At 42.7% G+C, this 13,044-nt stretch overlaps 1 protein-coding gene across 7 annotated transcripts in view; it reads right to left on the reverse strand.

The window, feature by feature from the left end:
* Window positions 1-12,905, reverse strand: part of smg5 (SMG5 nonsense mediated mRNA decay factor) — a 98,358-nt gene extending 85,453 nt beyond the window's left edge. For 5 of the 7 annotated variants that reach the window (XM_022238723.2, XM_022238733.2, XM_087136824.1 and 2 more), the window contains exons 1-12: window positions 12,678-12,904; window positions 9,763-9,861; window positions 8,414-8,537; window positions 7,475-7,637; window positions 6,771-6,863; window positions 6,206-6,374; window positions 5,262-5,387; window positions 3,997-4,295; window positions 3,192-3,335; window positions 2,212-2,348; window positions 1,392-1,623; window positions 692-784 (exon numbers count right to left, since the gene is read on the reverse strand). In XM_022238723.2, coding sequence (XP_022094415.2) covers window positions 692-784; window positions 1,392-1,623; window positions 2,212-2,348; window positions 3,192-3,335; window positions 3,997-4,295; window positions 5,262-5,387; window positions 6,206-6,374; window positions 6,771-6,863; window positions 7,475-7,637; window positions 8,414-8,537; window positions 9,763-9,861; window positions 12,678-12,751 — 1,753 coding nt within the window. In that variant the 5' untranslated portion in view covers window positions 12,752-12,904. Of the gene's footprint in view, window positions 1-691; window positions 785-1,391; window positions 1,624-2,211; window positions 2,349-3,191; window positions 3,336-3,996; window positions 4,296-5,261; window positions 5,388-6,205; window positions 6,375-6,770; window positions 6,864-7,474; window positions 7,638-8,413; window positions 8,538-9,762; window positions 9,862-12,677 lie in introns of all 7 variants that reach the window. The other 2 variants (XM_022238759.2, XM_022238768.2) reach the window with 2 other exon arrangements.
* Between the last annotated feature and the right edge of the window lie 139 nt (window positions 12,906-13,044).

Raw genomic sequence — 13,044 nt, forward strand, 5'->3', positions numbered from 1 at the left:
TGGAAAAAAGAACAGTGTTAATTTGGAAATTCAACAAAGGCATAGTTTTTAAAAGCCAGCACCGACATTCTGAATCAACAAAATCCTGCAGTGTTCTGTCTTTAAGTCATTTCAAACGTACCTGCCATTACAAAGAAAGATTTTCTTTATCTGTAATCAATCCCTTTGTAATGTTCAAGTTTGAGCAAGACACTGATACAGCATGACCAAAAAAAAATGCTGGAAAGCTGACCTGCACTATCCCCCCCATAAAGCTGACCTGCACTATGCCCCCATAAAGCTGACCTGCACTATCCCCCCATAAAGCTGACCTGCACTATCCCCCCATAAAGCTGACCTGCACTATCCCCACATAAAGCTGACCTGCACTATCCCCCCCATAAAGCTGACCTGCACTATGCCTCCATAAAGCTGACCTGCACTATTCCCCCATAAAGCTGACCTGCACTATCCCCCCATAAAGCTGACCTGCACTATGCCCCCATAAAGCTGACCTGCACTATCCCCCCCATAAAGCTGACCTGCACTATCCCCCCATAAAGCTGACCGGCACTATCCCCCCATAAAGCTGACCTGCACTATCCCCCCATAAAGCTGACCTGCACTATCCCCCCATAAAGCTGACCTGCACTATCCCCCCATAAAGCTGACCTGCACTATTCCCCCATATCGTACAGTCACTACTCCCTACCTTTGTCTGCATGGGATGGCTGCTCCTTTTTGCTATCATCTACAGCCTTGACTGAGGCATCATCCATGTCAGCTTTCTTCTCTCTGCCTTTCTCTTTAATATGTAGGTAAACGACAAGTAAAGCTGAGTTTAAGAGTATATCATGATAGCCAAAGGTTTCTGCTTTGACGTGCAACTGTAGGTCAAGTATGAGGTCCGCAATGGCTCTCTGTACCTTACTGTCCACATGTTTAGATTTTCTCAGGTAAATACTTGCCCCTTCCTGAAATAAATTTCCTTTTGTTGATTTCATGCAAAAAGGGGTACTCAACTTACACCATCTGCAAGATTTACAACAAAAATGTGAACTGCAGTTGAGCAGTGAACTAAATGCAGAGAAACTTGGCACACCAATGCAAGGTAACTGACATTTGAAGCAGTTTGGATGAAGACAAAGATGATCCTAGATTTTTTGACAGCCATCGGAGAACAATTCCATAATTGTCTCAAGACAGCCACTGAATCGAGCCTAACTCTGACTGCCCTATATTTTGAAGACTAGTAATCCCTTGTTCTCGCGGTTGATTTCAGCTTGCCTCACAGTTGAACAGCTCTTATGTATTGTTGGAGTCAATGTAGCACTTGTGATATACATGGGGGGGGTTAGAATAAATTCAAGCATCAGAGATGGTAAATCTTGCTCTGCGCAAAATGCACCTACCCGGTGTCTGGTCCTCTTCTTGGTCTTGGCTGTCCATGAGATAGTCACTGTCTGACAGTGCAAGGAGCCCGCCCTCGCTCGAACCTTCCCCGTCCGATGAGCTGACGTCAGATCCGTCACTGGCGCTCAGAGCACCCTCGCTCAGATCAGAATCGTCGCTCTCGGTCTGGCCGTCTCGCAGTGGGCGCCGTCTGCGTCGGCGCCGGTTCAGGGCCTTACGCTGCTTGTCCTGCTGTAGACAATTCAAGGATTGCAATAGATGAAATGACGTTACTTTTTTCTCCAAGCACAGTCAAAACGCCACTTATGAAATTACTTTTGAGGGCTATGTTTACCAGCATCCGTTGTCATCCTGAACTTCAGGGAAAAGATGAGCCTACAAAAGCACACACACAATTGCCATAGAAGCACTCTGACATTTATGGTTCAATACGGAGATGCGGTTTGATTGGTGCATTATTGTGAAGACACTGGAAGGACATGAGGGAGTGTTCTGTCTTTTTCATGATAAAGCACTGCCTGTACATAGCACAAGCAGAACAAATGAGACTTGAACAGGACAAGATGTACATGATGGCAGACTAAGGCCGTGTCCGAAACGAGCTTCCAGAACTACGGCTAGGTCTATTGTCTACGCGTCCCCGCACATTTCCAATGGAGGGAAGACCTAGACCTAGCTCTAGACAACAGATTCGGATGCAGACTAAGAGTTTTTACAAGCACTTTTTGTGTCATTTAAAAAAAACCCAAATTGTTCATGTCTACCGTGAAAATGTTTCAGTTGACAATAACCAAGAGCGCTATATTAAACTCAACTGACCTTTTGTGGGAGATGTTTGACGGTACCGTCGCTGCAGGTGCCTGAGCTCTCTACTTCTTGGCTATGGGTAGGAGTCAGGGTACCAGCAATGCTGTGCTGCTCATTACCAGATTCATCGGTCTGACTACTGCTTTCCTCTGGAGAGGCCGGCAAAAGGGAGACAATGAGAGATCACAGACGAGCTAGTTATGTGTACAAGAATCATCTTTGTCCTGGCTCACATCTAATCTTCACTAAAGGACTGAAGCTTATCTTCAGCCCAGCTTAATCGATTAAGATCCGATATAAAAAGTATCTGGTATTCAAACAGAAAGGTGACTAAATGACTCAAATGTTCTGTGTATTGGATAGAGTTGCATTAAATAAACTACTAGTGGGCTTAGATCTGTCAGATTAGTTAGATCCATTAAGTTGTTAATTTTGTTTTTCTCAGCAAAATGTTAAATGAATCACTTCAGTTTTACTTCATTACTCAAAACAATAGACATGTATGTGTATAATGGGATTGTCTGTCCACGTGGCGCCTGAGCATAAAAGATAGAAGCTGTAGTGAATGACCATTTCAACTGGGCACCTACAGCTAGATTCAACTGAAAATTGGTTGTGCATGCTCCATGATCTAGATGAGGAAAATGCATCATCTCTTCTACACAATGTAAAGACCACACTACATAGTCATGAAGTAGATAGTCATGCGCACACCCAAGGGCGGATCCAAAACAGAATTTTTTTTGGGGGGGGCCCATTTTGGGGGGCGCGAGGGGTGCAAAAATTTGTTTATGTTCCCTTCTTTGGCCTGTCTGAGAGTGAATCTAAATTTGAGGGCTTTTTACAGTTTTGGAAGGAACAGAAATAAAGTGTCCCCAACATTGCCTTTTTTCTCACTATTTCTCAAAACCAGAAGAATTTCATGCTCTTTCTTTTTTGGGGGGAAGCAGGGCCCTGGTTATCCCCCTCTTCACAGACTCCTGTCCCCTCACCTGAGCTGTCCTCCTCATCCTCCCTGACTCGCCTCGGATGCTGAGCCTCATAGAGGGCACTCTGCAGCCGCTCGTTGACGTGCGTCAAGAGATGCGTGAACATGGCCAGCATGAAAACAATGGCGGCTGACACCCACTTGCGGTCTGTGAGTGGGAGGGGAGGGGAACAGTGATCATCAGGCAAATAGTGGGTGCCACATACTTCAGTAAAGGGGCATGTGTGCTTCAAGAATCTTCCATTTTTCCTTGATAAGTATATTTCCATTTAGTTCACCTATGCTCCAACCCTGCACTATATGGAAACAAGAAATGACCAGGATATCAATCAAGACTTCACTATGGAATTACATTAATGCCATTTTCTAGTTTGAAAATTTACTCAAAACCTGACACCTTGTTTTCATTACTGCACTGCCTGGCCACTGTGACTTCACATGGGGAGCTGAGGTTGCAATTTAGGGGCATATAAAGAATAAGTTTCCCATCTCCTGGCGTTCTGGGGATTAATCATTCTCCTGTAGCATGACAATCTGAGGAGTGAGATTGTGTGTCATTTTAAGTTTACAAGTCTAGTTTAACTCATACTTCCTCCCTTTGAATTTTCCTGAATCGTCTAAATTCCTCTAAAATCAGAGTATCCATGGCACATGCTTTGCACTTCCACATCAAGCCCCATGTCAAACAACAGTACATTGGTTCTACCTTCCTCATCCCTTCAAAATCCTCTAAAACCTCCTTGTGGATTTTGAAGGATTTGGGAAGGATTGAGTTAAAAAAAAGTGCAAACAGTCTAGTTTTTGCTTACCTGCTTTCTGCAGTTTGTAAATGGTCATCATGGTCATGACAAACAGCTTGAAGACCAGATCGTCTGACATGGCGGACTCCCTTGGGGGGTCGGCCCCCCTGGGCAGGGAGTTGACCCCGGCCTTGCCGGGCCTGAGGGACCCCCGGCGCTGGGTCAGCGTGTGGTACATGCAAAGGCTGAAGTCGTGCACCACAATCTGGCAGAGGCTAGCCAACTGGTCCTGGGCCGGCCAGGCGCCCGGCTGCAGCAACTCCTGCAGGTAGAGGAACTTGATGAGGAAGTGTTTCAGGTCTCGCGGCCTGCCCGGGGGGAACAAGAAGATCATTCAGTGGCTTAACCACAGTGGAATTTCCGAGGGAGCACTGAAAGCCAATTAACTTATATGAAGACTTCCCATGTTACGTGCTCCCCATGTTAGGCAACTACAACCAGCCACATTCACTCATGCTGTCACAACAGCCAGCCTATTGGAGAGCACATCAGGTCATTCCAATGAAATGAGTTTTGAAATAAGAAGTATGCGCTGCCATTTTCACTAAATGTTTCATACATGCTTTAACAGGGATCAACAAGATGAAAGCCGTAATACGAGAAAACTTAAGGATTCTTTAGCAGAACTTTGACAAAATCCAGACAATTCTAGATGTTCAACCTATTGACATTTTGATGGCAGTCATGAGATTGAAGAAAAGATAATTATCACAGGGCTTATGTATTGAAATGCACTGCTAATTGATTTTCAAATTTTATTTGTAAAGAAATAAGAAAAGAAAAAAAATAAGTAAAGAATTAATAAAGAAATTGGTCAAGTTTCCCAAAAGAAGTCAATAAAACAAGACTTATGATTCAGAAATACATCACTGAAAATAAAAGCTTTAAAGTCTGTGCACTGAATGAATAAAGGAAAATGCAATAAATGTTCAGGAAATTTCGGGCTCGCTAATTTCAAAACAGAACTTCATAGGTTCTTAGATCCTTGTTATTCTTTGGTATATCAGGACCAACTGAAATAGCACAAGGTGCTTGCTGCAGATTACGTGGAAACACAATCAAGTGACTTTTTGTGGGAGTCTAATTTACCATTAGTCCCTTGTCCAAATGACCCCGTAGAAAAAACCAAGCCAAAGGTTCACAGTGTACAGAATATCCTATATCCAGTGGCAAAGGAACAGTATGACAAATACCGTGCCATTTATCACTGTATCACATTGTGTATTCACTGCAGGGAAGTGCTGGGTTTATGGAAGGCATTGAGGAACTCTGACCTTTGCAAGTCAGGTGGAAGGTCACGGTTAGCCTGGCGGGGCAGCTCCTGATAGCGCTTGGAGTTCTGCTCGAGGGTCTTCTCTAGGTTGGCGATGGCTCCATCAAAAGGGATCTCGGACAGCCAGCTGGAAAGTGACGAGGAACGCAATGAAATGGTAGGAGAGCATGACCATGACATCAGAGATACATCACGGCAAGATTCCCTGCCTCTTTCACACATGATTTTGAACAAGTTGAAGGTATATTCGTTTCACTGAAAGAAAAAGCCAGACGCTTGGAAGTAATCATAGCGGAAGTATCACGTACGGGGAATATTTAGAGCAAAACCTGCTCAGATGCTCCAAGATTTTTTGAGGATTAAGGAGACTGTTACTTTTATAAAATGGACACGATACCCTTTGAAAGTTGAAGTAGAGGTACAAACAGTACATTATTTTGGGGGATACAGGAAGGTTCAAAGCAATAGGGCCTGAGAAATTAAGGCTCCTTGCCATGACCAAAAGCTAAAATTTTATTCATGAACGCTAAGAGGTCTGACAGAATGCGACACTAGTGGTCCCTCTTGGTCCATCTTCAGTAAAAGTAAGTATCGCTGTCAATGTTTGGAACTCCGAGGCACGCAATTAGTCTGAAACGTATTTGCCCTGATATATCCTCTAAAACACTTTGGCTTTCACGTCGGAGATCAAAGGCTCTCCAGTGGTAACATAGGAAGTAAGCCTGTTTGTCCAATTCCAGACTAGTTCCTACCCTGTTTGAGGTTTGAAATGCATGAAGGCCAGAAATCTTTTCATCATTCTTTTGTCGCTTTATTCCACCCTTCCAAACACAAACCAAATTGCAAATGCAAACACATGAACGCTGTATGAATCAGCCAAGTGGTCGTAAAACTTCAAAATGCCTTGAGATCAAAACACAAACTCGGTGAAGATCATGAACCTACCACCTCAGGTAATGGTAAGCACAGTCCAGTCCCTGGTGCCGATTTCCAGCCAGTGTCCCTAGCTGGTTGTGAGGCATTCCCATGGCTGGATTTAACAGCAGCGCCTGATGGTAGAAGCGCTCGGCTTGAAGCCGACTCCGATACCCGTCAAAATCTTGTCTGTAACGTGCTGAACAAAAAAGGGTAGTTTCAGCTTGAAGCTCATTGGACCAAGTCATTAGACAAAACAATTCTTCAGTGAAAATGATGAACAAGTTGTAATGATGCAAGGTTTTAGCCAGAGTAATGGGTGTTTCTTGGATCTTACATTGACAGCAGTTGACACCCATTTTGATGTGCAAATTCTTAACCGAATAAAACTTTCAACAACTTTCAGAGCACTGTATATTGGAATATGCAGGTTTTTAGAGATATAAATCCATGATATTGTAACTTTGATACAATTTTCACTTAAAGGCAACTTAAAGGCAACGACCACTTTTCAAATGCTGACTACAAACCCGCTATCATGTAATTTCCACTTACACTGTCACATTTGATGATGTAATGAATGAAGTTTGCTCACCAAGATCTCCAAGATAAATGAGGCATCGATGACAGGCCTTCTCTGCCCAGTCTCTGGCTTTGGCTCGCTTGCTGCCCGGTGGCGGTAATGGCCCTGAACATAACAGGTGTTACCTTTCATTCATGGGCTTCTTGAGCTAAAATTCTAATACCATCCTTAGACAGATTCTCACACACTCGGGCTGACACAATGCACATGCATGAACGCTCAGATCATCATGGTCGTTACGGCTTCTCCACTTCTGCTTTGCACTTATTCATTTCTACTATCAGTGTTCCGTTTGGTGCGTCCGTGTAAATTTCCAAGAGACGGATTCAACGGGTGCATCTGGGGTTCACTTTTGCTCGTTCACAGTGAAAAGAATGCGTCAAGTCTAGGTTTTGTTTAGATGTTTGTGGTGTGTGTATGTTAGACTTCAAAGAGTTGTTCACCTGAGTCGCTGACTTGGCCTCGAGTCAGACTCAAATAGCAATTGATGTGATTTGACCTGACTCGGGAAAGAGTTAACTTGTAGAAAATGACTTGTGACTTGACTTGTAAATGAAAAATGACTTGGTTGCAACATTGGTACTTTCACTGGACACTTTGCTGTGCTATCATGCCTGTAAATGGTCAACAAATAGTGTGGACCTTTGTATTAGGATATTTGTCAACTATTCGTCTGTCATCCTATTTCCATCCCCCGTCATCATACCGTCCCTGACCTTTGGCCGTCCAGTGGTCCCCTGCATCCACAAAGTCCACAATGCCACACAGGCTGAGCTTGTACTGTTGCTGGAGTCGCAGCAGGAGGTGGTGGTAGAACCCGGTGGCTGCCAGCAGGTGTGTGTGGTAGGCACACTCCAGGGAAGAGCCAGGCCGCACATGCTGAAGGAGGAAGGGGGATGGTGGGGGGATGGACACCAGGGTCAAATCTTATTGAGCGAATTTATGTGCTAAGCAAATATACCCAGAGAAGCAGTCACAAGAAACATACAACCCTCGGCATCTGGCCTGGTAACCGGTTTCTCCTTAACAAATAATTGCTTAGCAAATTTTGATGCTCTGTAGCTCTACGAAACTTGCTCAATGGTGCTCGTCCATGAGCTTGGGTGACTCAGAATGCATCCCATCTTCCCAGGAGACCAAAATCAATTTTTGTTTTCTTCTTTTTCCCTAGAACCTCCTGACACAAGCAATGCTGTCAATTTGGGCAGTTTTGAGATCCGCTTGGTAGACAAATACTGGTTGACAGACATGTTTAAGCTGAAATCGGATGGGTACCAGCCACAAGTAATATGCTGTGATAGAGTTTATGATTGGTTACTTGCTTTTGTTAATCTCCTTTTTTTCCCCTTAGCAATCTGTGGCACTTAACAGCTAAGTAGAATTGCATTTGCAATAATAAGCATTTCCAAACTGCCCCACTGTCGCAGACATTACAGCCATACACAGTTAAAAGTGCTCACTGGTCCAAAAAGTAGACGTGATGTATTGAAACAGCAGGGATCCTAGGAAAGGGTGTTTTCTCAAACCTCATGCACATTATACAAACATACTGGTATTTCTGCCATTAAAACCAATGCCAATGCAAACTGTACCTGGCTCTCTAACGGACCACACCTCCGATATGCCAAATCTACAATATGAGACAGAAAGGTCACCTTCTTATTTTTTCTGACCACGCTGATGACATCATAGTAGACTTTTCTCCACAGCAGCTCCTCTGCCTTGCGCCCATAGTCCACTGGCTGAAGGAACATCAACCGCTCACACAGGTCTTTCAGTCTGTTAACAAAGTTTTATAATTCCAATATTTTCAAACTTTACAGTTTTGAAGAGTTTGGCTGATTCAGATGGACAAAAATTGACTTGCAAGAACATCTTTGACTGACCGAGGCCGTTGTACACAGCACAATGGAAAGTGACTATGAGAATTGAGCACAGTAGAGTCCCCTCATGTGGTGTACTTTGATTATCACTTGACTTTCCTCATAGAGTGCTTCCATCTCTTGTTGAAAAAATACTTGAAATTCATTTTGTTAAATACTGGTATTATAACATTTGTAACACATTTTGTTGAACCTCTGTGAACAATTTCAGTATAATACAATTTCATTCAAAATTAAAAAACGGCAGCGTTTGGAGATTTGGCAAGAATTCAGCTGAGTGTTCCCTTACGTGGTGCACTTGAAAAAATCTCAAAATATCCCGACTAAACATTTCAGAAGTTCTTTAAAGTTGATGAATTCTACCTAACCATAAATTTGTTAGTTAGAAAGTTATTTTCCTATTTTTTGCACATTTATAATTTTTATTTTGTAGCGGGTGAGCAAAATCAAGATTTTCTAATCAGAATATCAGGAGTTTGATGAAATTTCACGGAAATATTGCTCTGGCAAGGTACAACAGGCAAAAAAACTAAGTGAGCCCTGTTTGGGGTCACAGCACATTAGGGTCCATCAACAATAAAGACTGATGTGGGTTTTTGCGCGGCCAACTTGTGCACATACACACCTAGATGTCATGGATGTTGCACATGCTGAAACAGAGTAGAATTGATTCCAAATGTAAAAGAGCAACTTTCAAGAGAAAGGCCTTTTTAAGATTCTTGCAAAATGAAAATCCATAGCAGTCCCTCAACATTTTTCATCAAAGATTGTCCATTTTCATCTGGATGGCAAACTGGGTGATGTATCAAAGCAAGGAACTCGGTTTACTCATTCTCAGGTAAACCAAACGGAATTACTGAAAATATGGCCTAAAGACTCATTTTGTGGGATCCGGTGAGAAATTTGAAATCCGAGCTATGATTCTGCTATTTTGAGACATCGACTCTCTGCAGCGACCCATTCCGGGTTGACCAGGATTGAATGCTAGACACTAAAAAACAAGGTTTGAGTGGGGAAATGCGAGGCATTTGGTTGAGTGGGGGAGCAATGCGCTGGTTCTCCACGATCTCGCAAGGAGAGAACAGCTCAAATTGCAAGGATGAGGCCAGTGGGCTACTTACTTCATCCGCAGCTCTACCGCATCCCATTCAAAGACGCTGCGATACGGCTGCTTGTGTCTCAGGACGCCATCCAGCTTACTGATGATATCTTGAGCACCTCTGAAAAGACAAATGTAAATGTTTAGCTCAGAACCTTTTCAGAAATTTGATTTGAAGCAAATGAACTCAATGGACTGGAGACTGTACCCAGTGTTTACGACTGCAGATAAACTACCTGAGTATGATCGGAGATCTTGCTGCACTGTTTGGTCCCTGTTCAATAACCTTGAGTCTTCAAACCGGTTTAAAGTTAACAGGTAAAGTAATTAATATGATTTCAGATTAAGTTAAGCACATCAGATTCTTTTTAAAAACGCTGCTGTTATTTAAGAACAAATACTCAGCCTAAGTGCACGAATTATGGTAGCCTTATTCGACTTGTCTAGGGCCCACATGTATCGTCTGGCACCCTAAATCTACACTGCCCTATTTCTATGCACTCACCTTTCAGTGAACATTTTGCAGACGCGCATGCTATCTAACAGCCAGCGATCACTTGTATCATTTGTCTGTGTTTAAAAGTTTTGCAAAATACCCCAAAATGTTGGAAATTAATCCTGTAATCTTAGTGCATGTGTAAAAGAAATAAACGTCCCTTTTGGGGGGGAATTTTCTAAGACACAAATACTAGAATTTGTGTCGTGAGTCCTCCTCCCTATTCAAAAAAATTCAGAAGTCCTCGTGTCATCTAACAGTTTGCCCTCTATTGTCTAATATGTACTTCAGGGGTGAGATTGACCAACGATAAAAATAGCTGAAAACAGCTGAAAAAATACATCAAGAAGCTGAACTGTAAAAATCTCCTATCCTTTCTACACAGCCAGTGAGGGAAAAAAAGCTGAAATCCCCCAAAAAAGCTGAATTCAGCTAAAAAGCTGAGAAATCTCACCCCTGGTACTTTTAACGTGTCGAGTGATATCATTCAAATTTGACTCAGTGAAGTGCTTCAGGGAGCAATTGGACCCTTTGCTAATGTTTGAAGTTTTAAAATGTTAATGTTTTATTTATTTTGTCAAGTAAGTGAATACATGTATGAATAAAAATTTGTGGTGGATCCCTTTTTAGTGTTTGTCTCTCATTTTTCTTACACTGGGTTGCCCATATTCGTGAATAAAGGTAATCAGTGGTGGGATGGGATATGCGCCAACCTGATTAACATGGAAAGGGTACAGACATAAACCCAAGGGTGTGGGGGGGAGGGGATAGACGGGGATGTTCACTAACTTGTAGTTAGTAACTATTGTTTCATATTGTACTCTTTTTCATGAGGGGGCGAGTAGTGTACTCCCTAAGAGGTGGAGGAACTGAGTACCTTTTAGTCCTTTTGTCTTAGTAAATGTAACAATACCTATTTCCGTTGAAAAACACAGTAAAAAATCAGCACTTTGTGATAACCATGGACTTATGACACTATGGACAAAATCACATTTTAGTCCTTTTCAGCCTGCGTACGGCGACACCTGTAAGGCTACGTGTAAGGACACCATGTTGACTGGCTGCTGTGCACACATACCCGGCAGTGGCCATTCAGAAAATCACTGTGCACTGCATTGCTCGGTGGTCAAATGTGCTCACCTGCTCACATTCACGATCTAAACCTCAATCTTTCTAGGGTGTTACGGACTCAAATTTTCCAAAAATGATACCTTGTTTCTTGTAGATACGTGTACCAGAAAGCTTCTAAAACACCACTTGAAAAATGTCCATGTTTAGCGGATCAAAACTTGCAGAAAACGTCATGTTTTTGGCAGAACTTTTGATGAGGCAACTCAACTGCTATCCATTTGTGCACAAATTGATGACAATAGTATGGTCCCCGCAGACTAGAAACCAATTTTACTGCATTTTGTCGTCAGGGAGTCTGGTGACCACGTTTTTGTACTCAGAAACGATCTATGCCTACAACGTGTCCACAGTGACAGTAGCCCATTTCGGTATATAACCTGTTTCGCTTCAGGTCCTTCTTGTTGATTCAGGATTTTCTGAATAATTTATCATGGTTATCACAGAGCGCCAAGAAAAGCCGTACACAAACAAACATGAACAAATCGGTTTTAGTAGTAGTACTAGTATTAGCCCCACTAGTGTGGCACGGACTCTCACTCCCGCTCCATCCTTAGCCACACATCCGTATGCGCAATTGCGTGTTGGCGTAGTGAAAAAGTTCAGCGCACCCTCTTATAATCGTAGGCGCAATTTTTTTTGCACACAGAAATGATCCTTAGCTTCTCCGCTTTCTAAGTGCCATTTGTTGAATGATTTCACTCATGTCGTTCTGGTATTTTCCAGTCTTTTTGCCTTCACCCATTTAATCTCACAGGCTCGCCCTTGCAGTCGCCATCTTTAAAATAAGGTTGTTGAACATTACGTCACTTGACCCCTCATCGTCTTGACGATATCTAATACATGTTTAGGGGTCAAGTGACATAATGTTAGAAAGCGGAGAGGCTACGGATCATTTCTGTGTGCAAAAAAGATTCCACCTACGGTTATAAGAGGGTGTGCCAAGCTTTTTCACGACACCGACACCCAATTTCGTATACAGATGTGTGGCTAAGGATGGAGCGGGAGTGAGAGTCCGTGCCACACTAGTGGGGCTAGTACTAGTACTAGTGTAGTAGTGTCCACATCCACTACGAATTACTCTGTTTGGTTGGGCAAGGCATGCAAAGTGTAATTTACTGTAAAAGATAAAACATGAGAAATATATAACTTATACGCCAATACATATATCGACACCCCGGCCCTGTTGACCATGAGGCCGACAACATTTTCCGATAAACACTGATCAACCATGGAGGAATAAAACACCATGGATCAACTGATCAAGCCTTCAAGTTCAAGTTCAAAGGCCGGCCTTATTAATATTTGCTTACCTATATATTCGTTTTGTTTGTTGTAACTTTTCAACTTCGGGCTTAACTGCAATCTTCAATTCCTCCTGCTCCATTATTAGCTTGGAACTCCTGAATTTCACGCGGACAGGTCTTACTCTAAGATCAACTGATAATGTTAACTGTTGTCATTACATCTACATTTACTATGATGTAAGCGGCCATTTTGTTTCTCCTTGCTGTACACTTTGGGAAACAATATGTTACGTTTATGTTGATTGGTCATGCTAGAAGCATACTAACAAAATCAGCCAATAAAATGTCAATTCTGAAAATCAATGACCTCTTATGTGATTTTGTCAAGAGAGGGCAGCAGATAACATTTACGGAGGGCCGGGCTATTGAAAAC

This window comes from Acanthaster planci, linkage group LG05 (genome assembly GCF_054643075.1).
Source record: "Acanthaster planci isolate LZ-2023a linkage group LG05, COTS_SCS, whole genome shotgun sequence".
NCBI lineage: Eukaryota > Metazoa > Echinodermata > Asteroidea > Valvatida > Acanthasteridae > Acanthaster > Acanthaster planci.